At 45.4% G+C, this 27,848-nt stretch overlaps 1 protein-coding gene across 1 annotated transcript; it reads right to left on the bottom strand.

Annotated features, from left to right (window-relative positions):
• Positions 1 to 1,944: 1,944 nt before the first annotated feature.
• mkxa (mohawk homeobox a) lies at positions 1,945 to 27,848 on the bottom strand. Its single transcript, XM_030078788.1, has 7 exons — positions 27,770 to 27,848; positions 25,782 to 26,046; positions 22,445 to 22,604; positions 19,955 to 20,108; positions 16,859 to 17,218; positions 4,161 to 4,194; positions 1,945 to 4,025 (listed from the first exon to the last, which is right to left on the bottom strand). Exons 2-7 carry the CDS (start codon positions 25,955 to 25,957, stop codon positions 3,815 to 3,817), a joined length of 1,095 nt encoding a protein of 364 aa, XP_029934648.1. The 5' UTR covers positions 25,958 to 26,046; positions 27,770 to 27,848; the 3' UTR covers positions 1,945 to 3,814.

The following is a 27,848-nucleotide window of genomic DNA, read 5'->3' as shown; positions in this document are numbered from 1 at the left end:
TCTCCTCCCTGGCGTGAGAGTGGCTTTGGCCTCGGCTCTGTGGCAGAGCTCAGGTTCAGGACGAGTAGTGGCATGGTAGAGCCATTAATACGGGCCGGGAGAAGGGAGTGGGCCGTGGACGCTGAGACTGAGCCCCGAGGACAAGGACACACCTAGAAAGTGTGTGAACCATAAATTCAGTCTCCCCCCTGACTCACCGAGACGCAGACAGACCCAGTCGATCTCAGACACATGGCACAGCGGCTCAGCTGTCAATCAACACGGCCATACAGGATAAGCAATGCCACAAGAGGTCAACTTATATTTATGAACTTCCTGGGTCCTGTGGATATAGAAGTCCAGACTTGATGAAATCTTGATTTGAAGCCGCTTAATCTCATTGTGCTGCCCTCTTGGACGAGGCCACTCTTTGCGAAACAGATTTCTATCTTGTCCCAGACTCGTGCAGGTCAAACAAATCAAGCGAAATAGCCAACATCCTCGTGAAGGTAGCAAAAATACACAAGAGATAACGAACGCCGGGGCCCAAACCACTAATGTATGGTGTGTGGCTCCACTGATGTGCACTACTGTATACATTCAGTTGTTCCAGGGGTTTGTCATGATTAGTTTGTTTAGCTCTTAGAAACCACGCTGCCTTGTGTACCATAAACAAACATCTTCTATACGGCGATGAGTGTCGACTGGTTTGACCCCTAGCCTGACGACATAAACACTCAAAGGAAACCTACAATTCCCTGAAATGGCCCTGTGCAGGCTACAATTTGTGTTTGCTGTAGGCTTTCTCCTCTCCACACAGAGAAACAGGCAGTCAAGAGCTTTTCAACTAAAAAATGATGATTATGTCAAAATGAGATGTCCAACATGTGATGATTTGATTGCTTAGATAAATGCAAAATGTTGTATTGTCATGCAATTTTTTTTTTTTAAATAAATGGTTAAACAAGAAAAAAGCAAAATTCATAGCCAGACAGACAGAGGATAAAATACAATTAACAAATAAACCTTAACAAGATGCCGTCTATTTCATTCAAAGGTTTATTCATTGTTTGGATGAAAGTAACAATGGGTTTTAAAAATTTTTTTGTACATGAGAGCAAATCAGACAATACAAGGCGATATGCATTTGGTCATTGGATTAAAAATCCAGTCTCTATCAAAAAAAAAAAAAAAAAAAAAAAAAAAATCTGAATTCATATAACTTAACAAATAAAAAAAAACAAACTACCGTCACCACTTTCTTTGTTTTTACAGTCCTTAATAATTTATAGGCTTTAATACATATCATGTCAAAAAAAAAAAAAAAAAAAAAAGTAAATTGCTTTCCATTTGTCAGCATTGTTGTGAACGCAGGGTTTTGCTGGAGAAAGCCCCGTACAGTACCAAAATCTTGGTGGCAGAAACCCCGTTGTTAGTACTCGTGTATTTGTTGGTGAGTGGCGGATGGCGTGTCGCCGCAGCTCGAAACAAGAATGGGTGCTTTGTTGTTTCTGACGCCGTCTTCCCTCCTTCCCCCCGTTTCTCTCTTCTGGGCGCGGGTATCGTGTGAGGTGTGAGGGTTGCGAGTGGTCCAGGGGTTCAGAGGTGGTATTAGAAACACAAGGAGCGGGCCTAGCGCTACCCTGCAGCTACCCTGCCTGGATCAGGTGTATAAAAAACACATGTGGAAGCCCAGCGTCCCCTCCACTGCATAAGCAAATAGTGCCTGGGGATTGGCCAGCGCGTCTCTTTTTATTATGCTTCCATAGGCACGCTAACAGGAATAATACAGGGTTTTCCTTCATTTTTTTTTTTCTCCTCACCTTTACGTTGAATCAACACATTGTGTTTTAATGTCCCCCCCTCCATCCCATAGGCTCTCAGTGGAGGCTGTGTGTGTTTTCTCACCGAGAACCAAGAACTGTAAGTGTAGCTTTCTTTTTAAAAAAAAGAACAAAAAAAAAAAACAGTTTGCACATTCAAGACAAAAAAGGTCAAAAAGTCACTTTGTGCAGCTTGTCTTCATAAGTCCTTGACCAGAAACACAGTCTGGGTTGTCAAACAAACAAACAAAAAAAAAGGGTAAACTGCACAATTAATAAAGAAGTGTACATTTTGACACACATAAACAGTACCTTGAAGATATACATAAAATTAAAGAGTCGGCACTGAGAGCCAACTTCAGTTACTCCCAAAAGTCCCAAGTTGATTTCTCCTGTTTGTGTACTTGGCATAGCTTGCTACAATGTAAATAACATATGCACTGTACATACGTGCTTTCTCAGAAAAGAGATTCTTTCCACGGGATGACAAAAGATGCTCTTAATGCGGTACGGTGAAGTGAAACCAAGTACAAACTCTGATTAAAAACAAAGCGACCACACATATACAAACTGACAATAACAAACACTTTGAACACTTGCTTGGCCGACAAAGAGATAATACTGAAATGTTATTTTGAAAAGGAAAAAAAAAAAAAGAGCAAGGCAAGGCAAGGCAGAGAAAGTCAAACTTTTAAGTCTGTCCTCTGGCTTCTTGTAAACAGCAATTTGAATGTAATGCTAAACAGCTGAGAGGACTGAGGATCAAAAGAGTGGAGGAGCTGGTGGTGGTGGTGTGGGGCGGGGTGGCTTTTTTTTCACTCTGGACTACCTTGTTCTGAGCAGAAACATGTGAAAAGGCAACTCTGTCCACATAAAACAACACTGATAATGCAAAACAAAAACATCCCTTTTAGGTCATGGCCCTCTTTGTTCAAAGCAGATACTGTAGTGAACCATAAAACGTGTGTGTGTGTGTGAGTGTGCATGTGTCTATATCTGTCTTTGTGTGGGTGAGCGTGACTTCACTTGAATCCCAGCTGAGCATTTGCGCACGTTTCACCGACTAAAAGCCCCGATAAGAAAGGAATCCTTCGCTGGAAAATGAAATCCAAGGCCGAGCTGCAGAGAGAGTCTGTGGAAGGCGGGGAGCGTTGGCCGCTTATCGATCCTGCGCTCACGTTAAGAGCGAGCGCTGGCCGGCCTCAACTTATCTACATATCCAACAGTTATTGTTGGCCTGTCAGCAGCGAGCATCTGACCGAGACAAAACAGTGTTCAATTTACAGTCAAAATGAAGGCTTCAGACAAAACAAGCACGTTACCACGAGGGAAATGCTGCTGGGCATTTTCGGCGCACGTGTGTGTGTGCGTGTGTGTGTGTGTGCTGAGTTCAGTCAGTGCCTCAGATGGTGAGCTCATTCAGTACGTAAGGCACATTATGTTGCGGGGAGTTTTCACTCACAAAACACATGCAGAGTAAAGACCATGACTCGGTATCAAACTGTAGCAAAATAACCCTTCGCAAATTCCAAAGAGGCACCTAATTATCTGTACTTTGCATTGACCGCAGTTGGTGGTGGTGTCTGGAAAAACAAAGGCACTTTGGCAAAATGCAAATTTCGTAGCATAGAAAAAGAAGAAATCAAAAAAAAAATCGTAGTCATCAAAATAAGTTAACATTACAAAAAGTGTCTCATTTTAGGAAATACTGCAGTGAAACGATCATCGACGCTTGTCTGTGGCGCGTGCGGGCGGCCGCGTCCGCCCCGCCCCGAGAAAGGATGCCCAAGGCCTCTTTTGCACTTTTTTAGACTCAGATAACAACAACCAAAAAAGAAAGAGAGTTTTTCTTTTTGTTCCACTCGTGTTCGCTTCAAACAACCCCCCCCCCCCGAATGAAACAGTTCTCTTTTCTTTAGACCCTGGAGGGGGGGAGTTTTTTTGGACTCGAGTTTGCTCAAACAGGAATGTTTGCTGTTTTGCATAGTGAGAGGGGAGGACGATGGCGGGGGCTAATATTTCTGCACCAGCGGCACTTTGACAGTCTTGATCTCTGCTATATGGGAGGACTTCTGGATGATGCAGCTGGTGGTTCCGGAGGGGCTGTCCTTTCCCTGCGCCAAGTTGGTCAAGGCCATGGCGGCGTTGATCTCCTTCCAGTACGTCTCGTCTTTGCCCTTCACCTTCTCCTTCTGCGCGCCTCCGACGCCGACGCCACCGCCACTAATAATCAGCGCACGTACGCAAAACACACAAAAGAACAAAACAGAGGGAACAGGGAGTTAGAGGACAAGTTCACCTTGTAATGAATGAGAGGAGAGGATCTGAGAGTTAAGAGAAAGGCCATTGAGGACTCACATGTCATATTTACTTGATCCATGGTCTGTGGTTTCTGAAAGAACAAGAGAAAAAAAGGTTAATTTTGCAGTGTTCTCTGGGGTCAATGAGGATTAATTTAGATCCAGGCGAATTTAAGGGCTCAAGAGGTGTATGTGTGTGTGTGTGTGTGTGCGTGCATGTTTGTGCATGAGTAAATACTTGTGTGAGGTCTGTATCTGTGCACTCTCCCGCGCAAACATGTGCTGCTCTGCTTTCTCTCCCGATTCAAGCGCTCGACAAACAGGACGTTTTGCAAGAAGCCGTCAAGAAACAAGGTGACTAATAGGATGGAGCTGAAAGATGTTTCTTATGACTCACAAACTCCATTCTCTAATATTTTGTTCGAAAACAAATGGGCCCCGGCCAGCGTAATTGAGTCGTCTGAAAAAAAAAAAAAAAGCTGATTGAAAATGACTGAGCGTAAAAGATTCGAGTGGGAAAGAGAAGGCAGCAAGTGAGTCAGTGAGAGAAAGATGGATGCCTGTTCTGTTTTTTTTTCTGTTCGAATGGGAGCAATCTCTATCTCATATGTAAAACATTAGCGGGGAATAGCAAAGTCATTAAACAATGAAACCAAACTTCTCTTCAGGCCAACTAGTGTGTTTACTTCAGCATTCTGTTCATTCTGAGAGAAAGACCATGTGCACATTTGTGTGTGTGTGTGTGTGTGTGTGTGTGTGTGTATGAATATGCGTTAGTGTGTGGGTGAACCTGTCTTCTGTCTTGGGTCCAGCTCTAGGTGAGTTTTACCCGACAGTGAATATGATGACACAGGCTTGGCGTTTCATGAGGCATTAAAACAGACCAGAGCATCTGGATTTCCTAGGCATACGGCCTTCAGGCACCCTCTGTAAGTTAACTAAACACACAGCTAAGGCCCTGTGAGCTTTTGAGAAGACAGTCTTAACCAAGCGGAGGAACTGCACTCCACAAAACCCGCTGAACTGAGGATATTCAAAACGGCTCTTGGAACTTCGACGCCAAGGAACCAAAGAGAAACCGGCTAGTTTGTTTTGTTGGGTGTCCTCTGCTCAGGTAAAAGAATGGATTGCTTCTTTTATGTACAGTGATTGGTCAAGCCACCAGCTTGAGCGTTGATTGCTCTCGTTTTGGTTGTTTTAATTTAGTCTGATCTTCTCAGGCGTCCCACCGCAGACTCTCCTCCCGCCCCGCGCTGGTTTAACAAGATACAAGATACACAAGATAGTGGCTGACGGGCGCTGACGCTTGCCCTTCATTTTCACTTGACTTTCATTCCCAAGGTGCAGGAGAGGTTGCATGGGGTTAGGTTAGGTTGGGGTTAGATGGCACTCGATGTCTCACGCCAACTCCATCTTCAATTTCGACAGTACGAGCGGCATAGTTGTGAGTATTCGGGTGAAAAGGCCCTGACCCTCGTTCGTCTCTGGACATGCCAAAACCCTGGGGGGGGGTTTGAAAAAATCACAAGCATATGGGCTGGGTTGGTTAGAGTACGGAGAAGGTTAGGGTTGGTTATAGGAGAAGTGGTCAAAGGTAGGGGTATGGGTGTTAGGAGGTCTACGGGTTAGGAAAGGTTAGGTTTAGGTATGGTTAAAAAGGTTAAGGTTAGGGTTGGAAGAAGGTTTGGGTTAGGTATAATTTAGAAAGGTTAAGGTTAGGGTTAGGAAAAGGTTAGGGTTAGGTATAGTTAGAAGGTTAAGGTTAGGTAAGGGTGTGGGAGGTTAGGGTTAGGAAGAGGTTAGATTTAGGTATGGTTAAAAGGTTAAGGTTAGGGTTAGGAAGAGGTTAGGTTTAGGTATGGTTAAAAGGTTAAGGTTAGGGTTAGGAGAAGGTTTGGGTTAGGTATAGTTAGAAGGTTAAGGTTAGGTAAGGGTGTGGGAGGTTAGGGTTAGGAAGAGGTTAGGTTTAGGTATGGTTAAAAGGTTAAGGTTAGGGTTAGGTATAATTTAGAAAGGTTAAGGTTAGGGTTCGAGGGGGTTAGGGTTAGGGTACAGAGGGGGTAACATTGTCACAAACTGCTAAAGCTCCCAAAAGTCCAAACTCCTCAGGCACCGGAGAAACGGCGGGCGGATCTCCCCGTCATGCTCGGTCACCTCTAACCTCGCCGAGCCCCTCCCTAGACTTTCCAAAGACCTGGATCCGGCGCTCAGACTTGTGCAAGGCGCCATAAGCGGCTAATTATTCCCAACGCCTCCCTCTGTTCCGTGCTTGTTTTCCAAAAAACGTTCCCATGTAGCGTGACCCGCATTGACAGTACTGGGTTTGCAAGGCCTCGGGCTAATGTGGGCCTGATTATGAAATTTCCTGTAGTTTCCCATTCATTCTGTAATAGGTGTATTCCACCGAGAGAGATGGACTTCGCTTTCCCCTAATTTTCCTCTGTTGATAATTCTTAGACAGAAAAGAAAGAATGTGCATATATGTATGTGTGTGTCTGTGTGTGTGTGTTTGTGCACGTGTGAGATGAGGACATGATAACCAAGAAGTACAAACCACAGTTTGAGATTTCAGGTTTTAGTTTGCCAAAGCATTCCAACAAAATCCTCACATTTTCCCGTCTGGCCACAGCTCCCTGCTCTGCTGTCTTTCTGTCCGTCTTTATCTTGCTTTATCTATGAGTCTTTTTCCTTTCGATTTCCCGTTTTCTTTTTTTATCAGGTCCCTCATCCTCGGTCCCCAACTTTTTCACCCCTCGCCTGAGTGATTCGCCGTAATACCCCGCGATCCAGGTACTTGACACTGACCGTTCTCATGCAGTCCAGCCAAAACAAATGCAATGTTTCCCGTCTATGTTTTAATAAAGGGAAACTCTGTTCAATGTCAGGAATAAGCATTTCTTCCACAACTTCAAAAGCCGTTTTTTTTTTTTTTTTTCCTTTTTTTTTAAAGCCCCAACATGATCCATCTTCTTCTTCTCCGTCCACCTTCCTGTTCAGCTGTGTTTTCAAGCCTGATGCTCTGGCTTGGACGGTGAATATCAGGTGAAAAATGGCCATCCGTCTCTCAAAAGCACTGGCGATACTTGACCAGCGGTGCAGCAGACCAGGGCGAACAGCCGGCGGAGACTGTGCAGGCGAGCTCCATGCATCTCCATCTAGTCACTTGATTATTGCCAGCGCCGGGGAGCAGATTGGTCCTGATTAAAAATATGCTCCGCTCTCCATAATCACAGCGCTGTAATTACTGGCCAATTACACCGTTTTCATGTGTTGCTCTGTTGTTTATGTTCCCCCGAGATATATTAGCTCAGTGTTTACCGCCGTGGCGCTCGGTGCAGGGATAGGTCGGTGACAGCAACACGAGGACAACAGCGGCGACATCAAAGACAAACGGAGAGAAAAAGCCGGGCGCGCACTTTCATCCAAAACTGTCGTCTTTGTCCTGTGAAGTCACTGCGGGCGGCGAAGGACGACAAGACAGGCGCAGTGTGTGTGAGTCTTTCCGTCCACAGCTTAAGTGTTTCCAGCGTGTGAAGCAGCCACTGTCCAGATGCTCCGTCCAGGCCTGGAAAACAGTGTTTTCTGATGCCTGTGGCAAAGGAGGACGATGTAGCTGCACGCATGGTGGGCCTCGTCTGCCCCCTCGGGCTTGTAGACCCCCCTGAGGCCACAAGAGCCCCCCCCTTCCTGCCCTGGGCAAATATGAACCCCAGGATCTGGAAACAGACCACTGCAAGCAAAAACTCAATTTCCAAAGTCCTGTGCCTAAAACATCTAAAACTCAGATTTTTTAAAACAAGTGCCGTGCCAAAGACTCTATAAATCGTCAATAAATCACGAAGGGCCTTTTATTATTTTCTCATTCTTTTTTCCCCCCCATTTTTTTTTTTTTTTTTTTTTTTTTTTTGCTTTACTACTTTGCTACTGAAAAGTCAGTCCCTTCGCTGTTGCCTTTGGGCTACACTGACAGTGGGGTTTCACGGACCGCCAAAGGGGAAAGCTAAGAAGTCTGATGGTTTCTGGCATCGCGCTCAAAGTCCAAAAATACTAGCTCACTTAACATCACCGCGGGGTAATGAAGGGAGAGCGAAAAGAGCGAGGGAAAAAAAAAAAAAGAAAAAAAAAAAGCGACTGGGTTAAACAAAGCCGGTGCAGAAAAACAGGGGAAAACAAGAGGAGCTGACAAATGAGAGAGGGAATGGGGTTACACCTGTTCGGAGGAGTGGTGGGGAAGCAGGAGAAGAGTGGTCGACTATCATCATTCCCATCTGGTGCTGTTGTTAGCAACACACAACAATAAACAAGGCAGGCCCTGTTGCACAAACCAAGGGCTGGGCTGAATTAGGCAGGCAAATAAATACAAAGACGCACATTTTATATTACATTTACATTGCGGGGTCTCAGCTGAGGGTCCTGTCCAGAGCAATAAATGACGTGCAGAACAGTACAATCATGTTCAGGCTTCAGTTCCCAGATCGCCAAAAATTGCGAGCAATCAAAAGGGCTTTTAGAAAATTCCTGCGACCATAAGATGATCAGGTCTTTAGACAAGAAACAGGGCTGAGGAGAAATGCAGAAGGCAATCTGAGTGAGCGAAGGAGAGGGGATGTGATTCATTCTGCGACGGGGAGAGACGGGGATTGACTCAGCTGTCCTTTACTGGAATGGGACGATAAGTCTGCTATTGGAGAGAGACGAGTTGGACACACACACACATGGAACACGCAAATCCAAACTCGGTTGTAGAAGTGAGGAAATGAGCTAAGCCCGTTTCCCCCAATAGGTGCCTGAAGGAAAACGGTGTGGTGCTGCAGACGTGATCCGCTCACCGCTGACCCGGGCGGTCAGCCGACCGAGGAGGACGAGGACAGACCCGCATCGTCAAACACTCATGTGGCCCTTGATTCATAAAGCTGCACCGGGGCAGAAAATCATTCACCAGTCATTCTGCAGCAAAATCTAACCTCCAAGCAGAATCTGCGTCATGAGGCACGGCTGCCTCAGCTCGACGGACAGGTTATTTTTTGCTAAATGTTTTCAATTCCAACCAGAGGGGGAAATGACTAAGGCCTCCAATGATATACTACAACGCCTATTGATGCTATCTTTGATTTGAAGGCGGTCCAAGCCACAGTCTCGAGCACGGGGTGAGAGACGGGTTGACACAGCGACCGCTCATACTCCCGGGCCTGCTGGCTTTCACCTCCGACGGTATTATTCATATATTTCTTTAACGATCTGCGCTTTTTATAATGTTAAAGAGAGTCTGTAAATGAAGTTAGAGGAGCCTGGCACCGTCAGCCAGCGCTCTGCCAACCCCACTTGATCGCCCCTCCCATTTCTCTCTCACATTCTCTCTCTCTCTGTCTCTTTGGGTGGTGAATAATAAGTCTGAGTGTGAGGCTCCAAACGACCAAACTGTCAGTTCCACTCAGCCGGCCAAAGACACCATACACGGCATGAATTTAACGCCTTCTCCATTTGCCTTGACAACATTTTCATCACTTACAAAATATTGAAAGGCGAAGAGATTAATTAACTACAACAAGATATTAAATAGCACACACACACGTCGCCACACTCCATTTGCCCGGCAACGACTGCTTCATCCTCTCTCCTATCCGCTGCGTTTCCTTTCCTGCGTTTCTTTCTTTTTTTTTTTTTTCCCCCGACGTCTGCCCGGCAGATGACACAGCGGCACGGCTGCAAGAAAGGGAAAGATAACCGTGATCCAGCGATGAGGAGCACGCTTTGCGTCCTGGTAGATGAAGAAATAATAACAGCGTCTCAGATGTTTAAACATCGCCGGGTTGTCATTGTGTTTACGAGTGCCAGTAAACAGAGAGTAATCAGGGACGCCGTAAATCAGCCAAAATGAGAGGAGCGTCTCAGCGGAGAAGTAAATATGTTGTCAAGGCTTCGTGTCCTCTTGACTGCGAGTGCTTTCACTGTGTGTGTGTGTGTGTGTGTGTGTGTGTGGGTGGGTGCATGCTGCCAGGGTGTCACAGTAAAAAAAAAGAAAGTAACATTCTCATCAAGGGTGAAGACTGGGCTTTAGTTTAAGATTGGCGTGACATGTCTAACCACAGATGGCTCGCCTGGTAATGATCGTCGAAAAAAAAGCGAGATTGAAAAAGAGACCCCGATGGTATCGGAGGATCAATGGGCTCATACTTCAAACGGTGACTTCATGACAACAGAGGGACTGTACGGCCGGCCGGGGACGTATTACAAGAGTAACAATACCCCTGATGACGTCCGGCAAGGTGGGCTTTACCGCGGCTAAACTGTTCCAACAGATGCCCTATTGTCCTGTTATCCCGCGCTCTGATAGGACAGGTACCAAAGAGACAAAACAGGGCTGAAGTTTCCTCCACTGGGCCATGCCGTCACAGGTTTCTGAGTAATGTCAGCTAAGAAGAGCAACTGTTGTTTGCGGTGTGCAAAACACACATGCTCGGAAAAAAAAAAAAAAAAAAAAAAAGTAGAAACCACTAGTAAACATTATTCGGATTTTTAAGTGTTTTCTTGTACCCAAAAATATCAGTTTTCTTGAGTTGGAGGCCAAATGATATGTTTGCGCTGTACTCACTGCATCATTATGTTGCAATTCTTCACAGTGGTAGGTTGAATTGCCCTCTCACACACTTGGGGAGGTTTCTGTGTGTGTGTGCGTGTGTGTATGTGTGTGTGAGGCCCTTGACTGCCCCTGCTAGGTCACACCTCTGGTCTCTCATTAAGCCTCTCTCTCTCTTTACTCTCCCGCCCTCCTCCGTCCCATGGGAACACAATGGCAGCCCATTGTTCTAGACGCGGCTCTGTTTTTAAAATGGAAACAATTTGTGTTTTATACGGACCGGGGCGAGAGCAGCTCGGTTTCCCTGACTAGGCAGACAGCTGTGTTTTCTGAGTCCGATGAGCTGATTGTGTATGTGTGTGTGTGTCCCAAAAACCCTTGGCGTGCTGATGATTTAAAAACGATCAGGTTGAGAGAGCGCCCCGCTCATTATTCTGCACTCTTCCAGTTCTATGTTAGGGAGTTATGCGTAAACAGCGGCCGCGCTGATGTTTGTCTGTTAACACTTCTCCACAGAATGACGGCTAGAATGAACACTGTCTCGTTCCGCTGCTGTCCTCTCTGTTTGCCTCGCACCCAGCCTCTGTTTAGTGGTCGGAAGCCAATATCCCATCTTCCAATGAGAGAGGCTCACCAGCGTTTTTTTTTTTCTTCCTCTCCCTGTCTTTTTATCCACCTTTCCATTCGCATGAAGTCTGCACCACAGCCTAATGCCAGGATTATACCTCACTTGTGCCAACTTCTTCTCGTTCCCACCATTGTAACAGCCACACCCAACAGGACACATGCAGAGCCTTGCATCGACATCACTGAAGCCTCTGCTTTATGGAGACAGAGTGCAAAAAAAAAGACTGGAATATGTTTCATCATAAAAAGCGCTGTGGCAGAAAGTGTCTGCTAGGACACTCATAGAAGTGTGTTAACTGGGCCGTTGGTAGCACCTGTGCCTGTATATGCCCGTGTGTGTGTGTGTTTGTGTATGTCTTGTAGAAAGACATATTTTCACACAGGGCTTTACATCCCAAAACATATTCCAAAGTCATGTCTGCACTGTGTCTCGATGAAGCAGAGCCAACAGTGATGCCACTGTCGCATTTAAGCACACATGGGACCTTCATTAATGTCTGCAACTCCAGTCTCATCAATGCGGCTGTCACTACAAATGCATTTGACTCAGGTGTTCAAACCAAAGAACCTAATTTTAAATTCTAGTGGAGGTCCAAAGTTTTCCAAAGATGCCAAATATGCCCTGCTGAGTTACAGGGAAACATGTATAAAAAGATGCACAGGATATTTAAATATTTTCGTTGTGATGTGATGATGCAGCCATTTGAATATTTCACTCAACAGAAGTGGGATGTAGCTTCAATAAGGAGTTGCAACCAGCAGATACAGATTATGTATGTAATACTGTTTTCAAATTAGAAGGAAAAGTTTTTTTTTCTAACTTTGAAGCTACTTAGCTACTTACATCTCCGTGCTCAACGCTGGGCAGGTTACCTTCTTTAATCTTTAATCTAATCTATTTTCTAACTCTAACCCTAAATACATGTCCTAGCCCTAAAACAGCCCCTTCAAGAAGTGAGACCTGGTAAAATGTCCCTATTTTGGAGGATTTCATCTCGCTATCTTTGGGAGGAGGACCACAAGGGCACACAAACACACACAAAATACTCATTTCTTCCAACCACGGTCCCTCTGTCTCTTAGTCACTGCCACCACGCTCTCCTTCTCACAACAGGGCCCCTCCACTGCTGGGGAAAGTCAGCTCTTGATCTCGATGGAACGAGTCGCTCCCTCCCCTCTCATCCCTTCCACACTGATTCCTAAAGCCCAACCTGAACCCGATGAGTCTTGGCAAAACCCGTCGCCTTGGAACAACCTCTCCTTCCCTCTCTCCCCTTCCTCCTTTCCTATGAAACTGTGGAAACAGCGGATCGTGGCCAGTCTATGCAGAGCCCTGGATTCCTGAGATGAGGAGTCCTCATCTATCACTGTCTGGGAGTGGCTCATTGTCACCGAGCAGCCCCGAGCCGAGCACCGTCTGTGGCCCGCAGTAAATTACATTGTTGTGCGAACGTCGCTATGACACTGGTGTCTTAAATCAGACACGAGGGCTGCTGTGTAAATCACCGCAGTTGGGTTTCTCTTTGGAGAGGAAACAGGAGAGGCATTAATGGTAAAGGAAATCCACTTAAGTATAGCTGGTTAGTCACAAATATGAAAACAGCCATGATAGCAATCTCTGTATAATAAACAACTCGCAGATCTTTCCACCTGTCTCCGAGTCGGATCAAACCCACGGACAGAAAGCCACCGAAGACAAGAAATCCAAACATTCTCATTTTCCGTATTAAGATTTCATTTTCTGGTGCTGAACCTCCTCCTCCATTTAAACGGGACAACTCCAAAGCTCCTTTTAAGTGCCACAAAACTCTCCAGGATTCAATAACTGTCTGGCGCTCGCTGTGACCTAATTTGAAAGGCCCTCAGGATCCCAGCAGCCGCCGTCAAACACCACTGTTTTCATTGAACACATTTCTGACAAAACTATGTGTTAAATGTCGCCGGGTTTCAGTAACAAGTCACTCTAACGCTGTAAAATTCAGGTGAGATATGCGGCGCCGCGTGGCCAAGAACATCCTGTGAAATGGAACTGACTCCGATGTTGCTTGATGAGGAACGCAATGTGTGCTGGAAGTGGCACACAAAATACATAATCAGGCCACTCTGAGCATTTACAATATTATAAACACATAAAATATATTTAGTTCACTATGACTGGAAAATGTTAGAGGGGTTATATGTAGCAACAGAAAACAACAGAAAACAATAGGAATTCTTTCAAATTTTTTTTTTCAACAGAACAGTAATTTGTTCATCATGTTGATTTAATAGATGCACTTTAGAAAAGGGCACATAAAAACGTTATAAACTCGCCAGTGTCCCGCGGCTGCTGTGTCGATGAGACTTCCAGTCAGCACATGGAAGATAAGACTTTTTTCAGATGGATACAAACACTGGGAAGCATCGCTGCAACCCGTGTGCTGCTCACAGCCTGCTGCACTCAGCTGCTCCCGGACTCCATGAAGGAGAGAACCTGAGAAAATGCACCACTGTCAACCCTGTGCAAAATGTCTGACCGAGATCTCTCCGTCTCCGTCCGCAGAAATGTTGGGAGCTATTTGGCGTATAATGATCTATATCATATCGGACGGGGCAAAATCTGGTACCGAGCAAGAAGAAAAACATTCGGCCAGATTCCTGCCATTTAATATCCCATTAAAGGGTAATTTGGCATGAAACCCCTGGCATGTGTGATGGAATTCTACTGTTCCTTGTGTTCAATGAAATTCCCCACAGGGTTTTCACTGTGTGTGCATGCGTGTGTACTTGTGCTGTATGCATGGGTGAATGTGTGCGCATTTATAAGTGTGTGTCACACTTGTGTGACCCATACTTGTGTTACATGAATGTGTGTTCAAGTGTGTACATGGTAGGAGTGTGTGTGAGTGAGTGATTGTGTGCGTTTGGAGCCGGCAGAAGTTTAGTTTTCCACTGTGTGGACGGGGTAAATCTACACTCAACATCTCCTGCCACGTCTGACTGCCCTCTGTAGTCAGAGATAACACCGGGCTCAGGCCCCTGCCAGAACAGCCATCGCCAACTGTCCCATTAATGGACCTTTAGCCAATTGGATGATGGTTGCCAGGCACGCCACTTCTGCTTTGGCCAATCACAAAAGACGCAGAGGAAAGGCTTATGCAAAAAAACCAGGAGCTCAAAAGACACCATACATCCTCTTGCCTTCTCCCTCTTTTCTTTCCCTCTCGCATTTTCCATCCCTACCTAGCTTCCAGCCAACTCGGGCTTAAAATTTCGACACTCTAATTGCAAAGGAGAAAAAAAAAAAAAAAAAAACAGAGGAATTTGTCCACTACAAAAATATCTGGAATGTACAGCAGACAGGAGAGAACCAGAGAGGAAATGATGCAAACCCGAAGCTTAAAATGTTCTCTATTTCTCTGTCTGTTTCTCTCTGACCGCCGCGACGAGATCAGACGTGGAATTAAAATTTCATTTTCTGCACTTCTCTTTACTCGCTTTTTGATTGGATGATCGGGGGCCCGAGCAGGTGTTCGCGTGAACGTTCCTATGAGTCAACACTCGCCTCGGAGAACTTTCCGTGTGCCGATTCAAGAGCTCCACTCGCATGTAAGAGAGTAACGGTTCTCTGAAGGTGCCAGAGCCCGAGAAATCCAAGAAGGAGATGTCAGTGCCAAGAAATTATATTAACCATAGAGATAAAATAGTTACTCTCTATTAAAAACAGCAGGCGAGCCAGGTAAATTAATCCTTTTTTGGGGTTTCTCTTATTAAAATCTGTTAGAGAGGGAGTTATAAGTCTCTCTTGGTCTATCCATCTCTTTCCTTCTCTCTCCCTCTGCGAGGCCCAGCAGGTGCTTCGACGTGAAAAAGCGCGGCGTTCGTTCGGGTCACGGGGTTTTAAGGTTTTCGATCAGGAGGACTGCAGCCGCCGCAGCCGCTGATGCGTTTCACACCGCAGCTCCCCACCATCATCCGGCTGGGATGACTTTGTGCTCGGATAATAGGAAACACATTTGTCCATGAGAGGGGGCCTGAACGAAACACAATAAAAACCCCCTCTTCCACCCGCGAAACCCCCATCCATCGCTCAATCACCTACACCTTGAAATCCGCCCCCCCCCAGGGTCCTCTCCGCGCTCGACGCTGGGCGGGGAGAAAGCGAAAACATTACTATCAGTTATGAGGTCCGCCTGAACAAAGGCCCAGTGTTCTCAGCTGAGGAAGAACTTGGAGAGATCCGACCTTGATTGTTCACAGCACCGGCGAGTTGCGAGTTGAAACACTATGAAAGCCGTCACAGCATTCAGCACCCCGTGACGGGCCTGGCCAGCACGCACGCAGCTCAGCAGTTGCAGCCCATGCCATACATATATATATATTTTTTTTTTTTTTTAAGTATCACTTGTTTTTCATCACTTTTCAAATACAAACCTTTGTCAAACATTGCTTTAAATTAGCTGCCGTCCTGGCTAATAAAACACAACACATGGATGTGAGGTGACATATTTTGAGGGACTATTTCCTGGCGGGGATATGCATTACTTCCTGTGGGTGTCAGGTGATTGACAGTAAGCAGAGCGTAAAGTAATGCGCGCGCCGAAATGAAAACACCCGACTCGGACGCAAGTGACATAACGATAAACCAGAGACTTTGACAAAAGCAAATTAAGGCTTCACGTTTATTGTGATTGATCAACTAGCTCGGGCAATTATCAGGCCGTGGAAATTGTTTTTTCAGGCCGCACATGAATGAATGGCAGCAACGGGCTTCCTCTGTAGATAGGAACACGAGCCTTGATGTCTCAGCACCAGCAGGAAGAATAGCAAGGGGAGGGACAACCTCGATGAATACAAGTCTTGTGTTTAAGAGACCGTTGGTGTGAATTTTCTGCTTTTAATTTAGAGGTGAAATTCAGCCTTTGGGAAGATAAATGTGGGCTTTTCCATGTCTGAGATCACATGCACACATACATATTGTTTTGCCTTGGCCCTGCTCTCTCACTAAGACCTCATGGCAGGATCAAAGGCATGCCAAACAGTAGTCTGAGAGAGAGCATGTTACACATGGCCGTGTTGTGTCTGGCCTGTTAGACCCCGGTCAGAGGAGCGGGGGGGGGGGAGGCTGCTCTGTGTACTTGGTCAGGGAGGGTAAGAGTGTGTGTGAGGCAAATGTACGAGCGCTCATATGGTGTGTGCTTATGTGTGTTTATGCAGACGCGTGGGGGTCCTCTTTAATCTAACCCTCGTTTTAAGGTTCAAGGCCCTTTTTCACCGTATCTCCATTTCAGTAGCCACAAGTAACACATTAAGCAGCACACGGATGCCATATGAAATGACAAGAGGCAGAGAGGGGAGAGCAGTGGGAAACAACAGCAGCCGTCGTGGAATTTACGGACAAGCAGACAGATAGGCAGAAAGAGAGGGATAACGGGCCAGATGCAGGAATCAAAACAAAATGTGCAGATGGAGGGGACAAAAAAAAAAAAAAAAAAAAGGAGAAAGTGAAGGATGTCGTGTGCGTGTGAGAAAGACTCTTGAGGGGAAAGAATGCGAGAAATGTGGCTACTCACCAGCCCGATAAACAAAGTTCGCCTCGGCCTCGGAGGACGAGGGCGAGAGCAGCTCGTCGTCGTACTCGTTGGAGCTGAAGGAGCCCGAGTGGTTCCTCTTGCGCGCGTCCATGACGGCGTTGGCCACCATCACGTGGCGCAGCGAGTCGTTCAGGTAGCGGTGCAGCAGGCTGCTCTTGTACTTGGGCGGAGACACGTAGTCCTCGGCCAACGAGGCGGCTTCGGCGGCCGACCGCAGCCCCGCCCCCATGCCCATGGCCATGCCCACCATGGAGGAGCCCTCCTTCTTGATCACGCTCTGGTACATGGGCTTGCTGAACTCCCCCGGGCTGCTCTGCGTCCTCTGGGGGTTGTCACCATCTGAGCCACCATGGAGGAAAAAGAACAGAATATTATTATTAGTGTTTTGATTTTTACAAATGCAGACAAATACATTTTCCAAAGTGACAAATTTCCCTGTATTTTTTTTTTTTTTTTTAGGTTATTTTCAGGCTGACATAGGAAAGCTTGTATGTTCATTCCTGGTGACTCAATTTAAGCTCCGGTTTCTTTGAACTAATCTTGAATTAAAATACCAGGGCAGAGGAATTTCAACCTGGAGCTCCACTCTTCTGCCCTCCACTTGGCATCGCCTCAAGAGCAGCAAGCCCAGCAGAGACTTAAGACGAATTACCAAACCATAACGGATGGTAGCCTATTTCCTCTCCATCAAAAGCACATTGCCCCACCATTCCTCTGCAGAAATAAATAATTTCCAGGGAGCTCTGTGGCAGAAGAGATTGAATTAAAGCACGGGTCCCTACCTGATGAAAGAAACCGGGGAAAGATAAAACATGGTGCTGAAAAACCAGATATCCTCTGGCGGGGGAGAAATCAGGGGGAACTTCACTCTAGATATTGTCCCTGCCAAGACTGTAATTGGGTAATTTGGGCAGGTTGGACTTTTTATTCAGTCTAGGCCAAATTATAATTATAGCTTCCACATATCAGAAACACATGGAGGTACAGTATCCACTTTCCTTCCCCCGCGAGGTAGACACTCGAGGAGTGCAGCACTTGAGTGTCCAGCTCGCCGTCTCTCGAAATACAACCGACCCCCTGCTGCATCGAGTGAGCGCAAAACTAAATCGGACCTGTGATTAAAACCCTCTGACAAGTGTTTGCCTTCGTGTCGGTCGCGAGTCCCGTCACACCCTGCTCTGCGACGTCTCTGAAAACAACCCCTCTCTCTCTCTCGCCGAGCTGCCATGAAAGCTCGGCGTCCCCGGATCTCGTGTAGCGAACGAGGAGTTTTCTTGGATTTCTGCAGGCTACTGTAGCTGCGAAACAAGCCGGGCGCAGGACCATTTCAGGACAGTAAGAGGAATGTTTGCCGGGTCAGCGGGGTCACATTTGGCCCTGTAAATAGCCTCCGGGACAAAAGCATAGGCTTACAAACATAATGGAGGGCCTTTCGCCCAGGGGTCAGGACAGGGAGCAGGCTGCGGACAGCTTCATAACCATAATATGACAGGGAGAAGACTCGGGGAGATATACAGAGCCCGCCGTGGTGCAGTGGCTAACGGCGGACAATGCAAACGCCATGCACACATTCCTCCCCGGGCCACACGTTCTGTCCCTTCTCCTCAAACGCTTAATTAGAGATCATCGAGTGACACCACAGCGCTCTTCCTCTCTGTTCATTCTTTCTCTCTATGACTATGAGTATATGTGCTTTTATTTTTTCCTGCCCATGTTTTTAGTGCTGTCAGAGAGGGAAAAAAAAAGGCACCGTCTCCCTTGAGATTCACTGTGTGTGTGCGCAATAAATACAAGGCTGACAAGAGAGCCACTCATTTCCAATTGCAGGCTGGGAGACGGAGGTCGGCCCGGCGGGGTGTCTTAATGACAGCGTGTCACAGCCCGCGGGTCCCGGCGTCTCTCGGCTGGGTCGCACACTCGCCATTTATAAACCCGGAGCGTGGCCCTGCATAGCATCAGCCTGCTTTACAGAGGGAGATAAAGACAGGGCCCGGCACGTGGCCTCATTCGAAGTGATAATGCCAGATTTGAATTCAGGGAGCGCAACAAGTGTGATGTAAGGAGCTTTTCCTGTCCACACTGCATAAACAGTCAACAAGCCTCCGGTCGCAGTCTGTGACCGCTTTGAACTGCTTTTAACGCTCTAAGCCGGGAAGTGAGCATCAATCGGACGTTTTCACATGAGTGAGTGGAAAACTTTTCCGCCGCGCTTTGACAACACATACCTGTGTTATATCCTGTCAATAAAACTCTTTAAGCTGACATTTATGTTTAAGGCTTTTAGCCAATGAGTTCATCCAGAGCAACTCACAACGACTGCAACAGAAGAAAAACCTCACATTCTTGCAACAATGCAGCTTAGTGGAGGTGAGACACTTTTTATTTAGCTTTTTGTCTATTTAATTCAAAAGCTGGCAGTTCAGCTTGAGAGTGATTCTCCTTTTCAGTTCAGTTTGACTGGATCTGAACGGATTAAATTTGATCCAATAAATTTTTTAATTTTATGGCCACTGATGAACACGTGCAATAATGTACAACTATCGTTTTCCTTTAGAATGTGGAAAAAAAACAACGTAAAGACAACATAATTATTTTAACATTACTTTAACAATATTAATTTTATAAAAAAAAAAGCTGTTGACAAAAACGCTGAAGTCAGAGCCAGTCATTTTACTTCTTTCTCGAGGCAAATGATTGAGTTGAATTGGCAGAATGTATAAGTGATGCATTAATGCAATGAATTAACTTGACCCTTACTGGCTACCATGACTAAAGGAGATAGATGCTTCAAATATTCCTGTTGTCCCTAGGATGATTACATATTGCAGAGCGGCGCTGGATAAAGCAATATGAGCTGCGGAGAAAACATATAACAGATTATTTAAAGCGACAAAAGAATTTTCAGCTTAAGTAGAGGAGGATGATCTGGGAGGGGGGAACTGGGCATCAAAATCGAGTTTTCCACTGTGCTTTGACAACATAAACCTATGTCGGATCTCGCCAACAGAGCTCTCCGAGCTGAGAATGGAAATTAAACAGCGAGGACGCTTTTGTTAGGCCGATGTCGAGCCGTACCTTCTGAGCAGCTGTCGTCGCTGCTGACGCTCAGCCTCTCAGCGTTGCCCTGAACATATTTGTTGTAGAGCTTGATCCTCAGCGCCCAGCTCAGGTCTGGCTGCCGCACTGTGTTCTTCAGTCGCCTCCTGGCATTGGCAAACCAATTGGAGACCTGAGGCGGGGATGAAGAGCGAGGGGTGGGGGGATGGGGGGGGGAAGGCAGCAAACGGAGACATCTGTTATTGTTTTGATTCCAAACACCTCCACATCCATGGCAAAACAAAGACTATCCTTTGTGAAAACTCTCTGCCTTCCGTCAGTCCCATTCAGAGAAACTCAGAGAGAGAGAGAGAGAGAGAGAGACCAAAGCAAAGACAGAGACAGAGTCAAGTTGCAAAGCGGTGAGCGTACCCCGCTACTCGGCTCTCTGAACCTGAGCATTAAGAAACATCCCAGACACTCTGGGGAAATGGCCCCGACCAAAGAGACACACCAGCATTCATCTCGTCTGTATCACAGCCATTCAGAAACATTTAACACCCTCCAAAAGCTGGACGGCCAGCGAGCGCAACGTTTCATTAACTAATGTTCCGACCGAGATGTACGTCCCCCTTGCTTATTCTGGACTCACAGAGCCTTCCTCCAATAATACATTTTTTCCAAACACTGTCTTCAAGATGCAATAAAAAGGACACTCGAGCCGGCGCTCTCCCTTTCACTGGGAAGGGAGACCATTAGATGTTATACTAGAATAACTTTTCATGCTCAATAGACTTCAAGCAGCTTATGAAGGGGCTGGGACGGGGGCCGTATGCTAGAGTACTTATTTTTCTGATCCCGCGCTCTCTTTCAGTATCGTGTTTCTCGTTAACTAAGACTGTCCCACATCCCTTTGTCTCAAGCCCAGGGCTGTGGCACACCAGGGGGAAGGCGGCCGAGGCGTCTTAGTACATGTGGCTTGGACGGAGGGAGGCGAGGCGCGGGGCGGCGCACTAATGAGCACTGGAGGAAAGACGGCTGTCAATGGGGTGAGAGAAAGAAAAGAGAGAAAAGGGAGAAGGAAAAGGATGGCATTTCTGCTCAGATGACACCCGGAGAGAGTGAATGGGCGACATGGCGGCCAAATCGGCTCTTTCACCCGTGGCCTGTCTGCACTGCATGTACCGTAGAGGGGATGGCTAACAGACACTGCAGTGGCATGACATCAGAGGTGATGAAGGGAGATGGCATGGCATGGTATTAGCGCAAACTTTAAAAGTAATAATCCTTGACATTTCCATGTAAATAAATGTCTGTTTTGGTATAACAAAATATACGCGGTTCATGAATGCTTTTTTCACGCGCTGCTCTCGACAGCTGAAGGCTCTTTCCTTCGATAACTCGTAAGAAACACAGGCAGGCCGAGAAAAAATCTCCGACTTGAACAGGTATTCTGAGGAAAAGACCGGACACACTAGACGGACAAGTGATCTCTGGGAAGCGCGGTGCGGAAACGCCACAGCAAAGGCTGACAATCTCACAGATTACCACTTCAAATATCTGTTTCATGCTGTGGAGAGTGCAACGGGAACACTTTACCTGCCTGTCATCACCCGTAATCAATTTAAAATCCACTGAGAATGAACTTTTGACACAGTTGCTTGTGCTGAGGTCAGAGGGGCGTCTGCTTAAATGTGCGTCCAAGTCGGAGCGTGTGTGTGTGTGTGTGTGTGTGTCTGCACATGTACGCTGTATAGCATCCCAGTGTCCGGCGCGGTGCATTCCTGCGCACTCCGCTCCCCCCCCACCAAAACAAACAGCCTCATCAGGCCCAAAATGAAAACCAGATTAAGCATCATGGCCGGCGTCCTGGAATAGCCACCACAGACTTCCAGGCCGTATCGGTGACCTTGTCAGACAGATGATACTGTACATACACAGCTGCACGTGCCAGACAGAAAACACACACACACACACACACAGGACTTCCATGTCTGTGGCCATTTTGTCACTTGTGAAACCAGGTCACCCAGAAATCTCATCCTACTAATATTGGGCTCTTATATCTGCAATAGACAGTGCATTACAGCTTAAAGCAAGAAAACTGTATTTGACTTCAGACTGTGCTTTTGGATGCAGATACACTTTCATCAGAAATGTTGCGTGTAACTGGCATGCAACATTTGACAAAACATAGAAATGGCAGTAGTCACCAATATTCACATAACATTTCTGCAGTGGTGTATTAGACCTAAGATGTAAAAACACCTTCTGCTGATTGTGTACTGATCTCAGCTGCAGCTAAAATTGAAAATTGTGGATCAGACAGACACTCAACACCAGAGTAATCAAATTCCAGTGTGTCTTAGTTGAATTACTCATGTTTGCATTAATACCAAGTGAGTTCTCTCACTCCCTTTCCACGGTTCATTTTAAGCTTCATTTTTACACCAAAACAGGTCCCAAACTTGATTTGTGCCCATACCACTCCGCACAGAAGGGCGGGGGGGCCGACGGAGGGGGACTTACCTGGACCAAGGTCATTTGCGAGCCGAGGGCCAGCAGGATTTTCTCAGTCTTGGTGGGGTAGGGGTTGTCTCTGTGCTTGTAGAGCCACTGCTTCAGCGGCCGCGCCATGTCCTGCAGGGCCTGGCGTTTGTGTCGCACTTTACCTCCGTTGGGACGACCCCTGCACCGGAGGAACAGGCACTGCATGTCAGGCTGCAACTGTGACACACTACATTAAGCTCATCGAGAGGATATTATTTGCACAGCTGATGCGTTTAAGAAGCGGCCACATAAGCCCTACTCACCCTAAAAAAAAGATGCCATGCGTCTATTACAGTAAAACTATATGTCTAGAAAGGAATATTATAGGAATGTTATGCTGAAACCATATCAAAATACCATAAAAGCTGATAAGGCCATTATAAACTCACTATTGAATACCACAAGTCCCAACAGGAATATAATAGGAAGACTGTAATTATTCGTTAGGGCACAATAAGACGTATATTCAGGGCAACAGCCAAAACCTTTCCAGATTTTCCTACCTCTCCTGCCATAGTTGGACCTTACAGATGATAATATACACATCATATTTAATACAGCTGTAATAAAATGTGTTAATTCAGTTGGAGCCTTGGATACACCCCTGGATTGTCCTGGCATATGTTAGGGTTAGTGTTAGTGTGGCATGTGATGGGATAAACTATGGTTAGTTTTTGGTACTTTGAAAAAAAAAAATTGAACCTGGGGCTATTCATTTTTTAACTTAATTGTAGTCTGTCTTTACTGGTATAAATAGACAATTACAAGGTTTGACATGCGCCCATTTTGCATTTAGGCCAATGGCCCTAAAATCCGCCACGACAGAGGCTTAACACGTCAGTGCACAGCCTATATTTAAATCACTTTCCCCCTTTTAAATGTGAAGAAAATTCTGGGCTCACACTTGTAAAAGACAATTAAGACAATGTTGTTTATTGAAGTAGACCAAACAATGTTATGCGGTGGCAAGTGAAATCCTAACAGCATTGGGATGTTGTCTGAATTCATTAGAGCCGTGACACATAAAGTGAACATTCTATAGCGTGCAAGCTTCTCTCCCGGGGCACAGTAATTAAACCGAGCGAGGGAGAAAAAGAGAGAGATGCATAGAGAGACGCCGAGAGGGAAACAGAGAGAGACTGAAGCGGAGAGGGAACGGCCACTCAAAGTTTATTTTTCATTGCGTGTCCCGTAAACCACCAACACGTTACAATGGAGCAAACAAAAACATTCCGCTTAGGCCAATATTTTTGCTAGATTAACATTTCGCAGCGTCTCAAGAACAACATAGTGGAATCTGAATCGCATACAGGCCATCGCACAAGGACATAATGGCAATTAAAGCTGCATTCATGGTTTTCCATTACAAAAAGAATTAATATCCTATCCTGCAATATTCTCAGTATCTCAGCGGAACTGCAAGTTCCCAATATAATAGGAATATTTTAGTGATGCCATAGGAGACTGGAAAATAGCACTAAATACAATAAGGTCATCTAAACTCACTATTGAATACCTCAGCCACACTATAAGTCCTCATAGGAAAGTTACAGTGACACTGCAGGTGACAAAAACACCACCAAGCACAATTTAGTCACTAGAGACTCAATAATGTAAACAATAGTCACCCTGTAAATCCCTATAAGGCCATTATAAAGATTTTTTCATTGCAATTATGAGCTTATCTATGGTAGGTTCTTGGTTTTGGAGAGCTTTGGGCTGCAGGGACTCAGCCTCACCTGCAGCTTCAGGTTTTTTGAACCTGTAGATGTCAGTATGGCGCCGTGCTCAGCCTCTCCCTTTATCTCACCAAAAGGCTCCACTGCAGATGTGCTGTAACATATTTTCTTCTAACCTCAAGTCTGCCTGAGGTTCATGTTCTACAAATATTTTCCTTGTAATCTAGATCTGTATGAACATCCTAAAGGACATTTTGAACCTACTCCGTGTTCTAAATTTTGGTTGGCACACACACGGCGTGCACACACACACACACAGAAGCAGACACATACACACACAGACACACACACAGACGCAGACACAGACACATACACATACACACTCTCTGATTTGATGTTCTTCATTACTGCTGCTATTTCCCTCAAGGTGACACCTTACAGTCACACACAAGTTCATTTACCCCTAAAATTCTTAGTTTGTACTGATACTTCCCCCTTAAGAATGCTTCTTAAGGTCACTATATCATACATCTGTCTTACACACACACAAACACACACACATACAAACATACACAAATCCAAGAAAAGATGCTACTGTCTGTAATAAGTAGTGCATAATGATAAATAACACACCTATAACATTGTGAAATCATTTTTTCTTACTCTGCCTTCCTGTCACAGAGAAATAAAATAAAATAAAATATGTGCAAAATACAAGGGGCCCCTATATGATTGACTAGACCACACATGGAGTTGAAGGGCAAATTTATTTATTGGAAACAGATGTAGACGTCCTTTAAACGCGCTACTGAACACGGATGACCTACTTATTAATTTTAAGATTAGCTGTGAACATCAACAAGTAAACGAAGGTCAGGTTGGGAAAAGTAAATATTCATTTCCTGCCGTTTTACAACTATCAGATCGTGTCGCAGAGGGAAAACGACATGCACAAAAATACTGGATTTGGCTTCCAGGTGTCAAATGATAAACAGTTTAATATGTTACATTCCTAATTTTATTTCCACCATCAAATGACCTTCCCCATGTGGATACTGAACGGCAAGGGAATGTAAATAATTTGCGATATCACTAGCCTCCTTTGGATGACCTTTGTGCGTAAAATGCGCAATTACGCACAGGTCACCCGGCAACCGAGCACTTTATCAAACAACAATTTCACGATTAAAACTATGCATGAATTTCAAATATTTCTTGAATCAAGGGTCCCAAATCGTGTGGCCCCAAATAATATCAGACCACGAACAGTCTTTTGATCGTATTTTGTTCCAAAAAGCCCTGTCCGATCTGAGGAAATTGATTACATGTGTTGGTGCAGGTCATAAACTGTCTTCACTGCAGGTGTAGTGGTAACAACAGCAGACACACTGACACCTCTGCTGGGTAAACAGGCATTCTTGTACACCTTCTAATTGTATTAAGCTCTTGTAAGTGAAATAAATTAAATTAAACTTTTTCTCATGGCCGCCATCTAGGACCCCTGAGGGTCCGGTTAATCCACATGTTAATACGAGCCACACACACACACACACACACACACACACACACACACACACACACACACACACACACACTGTACATCCAGTGTTTTGACAAAAGCATAACGGTCCACTTACCCTGTCCTCCTGTGTCTGATGGCTTGGTTGTCTCTGATGGTCTGGTTGCTGGAGAGGAGGTCTGGATGTTGTCCGTCGATGACTTCTAGATAATTTCTGCTGCTCATTTCAACCTCCTTCGCCTTCTCCTCAAACAGGACCTGGCTGCTCAGCTTGTTAAACACAATTGTATTCATCTTTGGCCAGATAGTCCCCCGATTTCTCTCTTGCGAAAAAAAAAGAAACTTCCTCGGATGGGATGTATCACAGTATCCCCGTGTCTCTCCTGTGGAACAAGTGGGAGTGTGGATATTTTAAAAAATGCAAATATACCTCAGGTATACTTCATAACCACTGAGTTCACAAAAGGTCGAAACTTTGACCTCCAGTAAGGACAGCGACCATAAATAAAGGTTTAAGCAAAAATCGGTGTCAGAGAAGCATGTATTTATTCTTCACAGAAAACACAACTCTGTAACGTACAATTTACGCTTACTATGATGCTCGTACCATACAAATATTTATGCCAGCATTTTAAGGTGTGAAAACACTATTCCGCAAATAACAACTGTGTGATTTGAATTTTGTTGGGTTTATCCTCCACTATATCCCTGTTCTGACACACAGTGCGCTGCAGATCGCCTCGCACAAAAGCGGGCCATGCGTACTGCGCTGTTGTGATGCACGCTCCGTATTGAGATTCCCTATTCCCTAAAACATTTAGAACCACAATCTGCGATCCCGAATTATGGAATGAAGTGAGAATTATGTGCGCAACCACACTGTAAATCCACAGTTACCATCAATTCAGCGCACATGGAAAGGAACTGTAGGATAACTTTGGAAATAAACGGGGACAAAACCAGGTTATGGAAATAATAATAAGGGAATAAATAAACAGCACAGCTAAACTTGTAATCATTAACTGCACCGAAAACTAGGTTCATTAAGAACAATATGGGTCCATAAAATTGAATTTAGTCGTGCGTAATGGTGCCACGCTGCAAAAAATGTCCTGCTTAACACAATTTAGTCTAATATTAAGCCTTTAATCTGACTTTTCTTAAAACCAGTGCCACAAATCTGCTTCTTGGGTGAGATAATTCCACCTGTTTTCCAGTGCAGTTTCACTTGCTTCAGGTTGTTTTTTTTTTCTCCCCAAGAAACAAGTGTCAGTATCTAAAAACGAGGCAAAATAGGGCAAGTAATTCCAGAGCGACCACAATGATTTGGACGGGAAGCAAGTGAACAGAATTCTTTGCTTTTTTTATTTAATTTGACAAAAAAAATTGCAAATTGAGATTCAATACTTAATGAAACGACCTGTTGAGTGGATATTTTTTGCAGTGCATTCTTTGCCTGAATATGGAGCTCCAGCGCATTCCATACAGTCGCATGGTGCTATGAAATCCACTATGGTTTATTTTGGTTATACGTTGCTCATGCTGTTCTTTCTTTCTTTCTCTTTTCTAATTAAGCCACCAGCCTACGCTTCAAAAACCTGCGCTCCTTTTTATTTTCTTCAGCCCATGTGATTTAGAATTCCTCTATAAAGGCTGCGAGTGGTAAATCTGAGCTTACATCCAGTCACGGGATAAGGCGCACGGTGATCCGGTGCCATCTGCATGTAACAATGTTTCCAAATGCAGTGCGTACCATGCAGTGATGCACCAAGTCCAGTCGGTGATCATCATAAGGCAATCATCCACCAACAAAACAAGCCTTTCATACATTTATGTTTCCCAGCTTTAAAAGAATCCTTTAATAAAATATATCACTTTGATGCGACTTACAAGGCTATAAATGAATTCCTGGCATGGGGAATTACATCAGGCCAAAAGCGTGCGCAAACCCGATTCTGTGACTTTAAAGTTGGGTAAAGTGGGTTTAGGTTGGTTCACCCTTCACTACATCCCTGGTCCCATGCCCGGGGGAACTTGGGGACCTCTCAAAGTACAACACTGCATCGGTCAAACTAACTAGGAGAAATATGCCAGTGGCTCGGTTACCTGCCCAGGGCCCCTCCTGCGTCTCTCTGCTGTGTAGAATAATAATCCTGTTTCCAGTCGCCCATTCCCTGCTCACATG

The sequence above is a fragment of the Myripristis murdjan genome, chromosome 20 (assembly GCF_902150065.1).
Source record: "Myripristis murdjan chromosome 20, fMyrMur1.1, whole genome shotgun sequence".
Lineage (NCBI taxonomy): Eukaryota > Metazoa > Chordata > Actinopteri > Holocentriformes > Holocentridae > Myripristis > Myripristis murdjan.
Note: the sequence above shows the minus strand (reverse complement) of the source record. Positions and strands in the feature narration are given on the sequence as shown.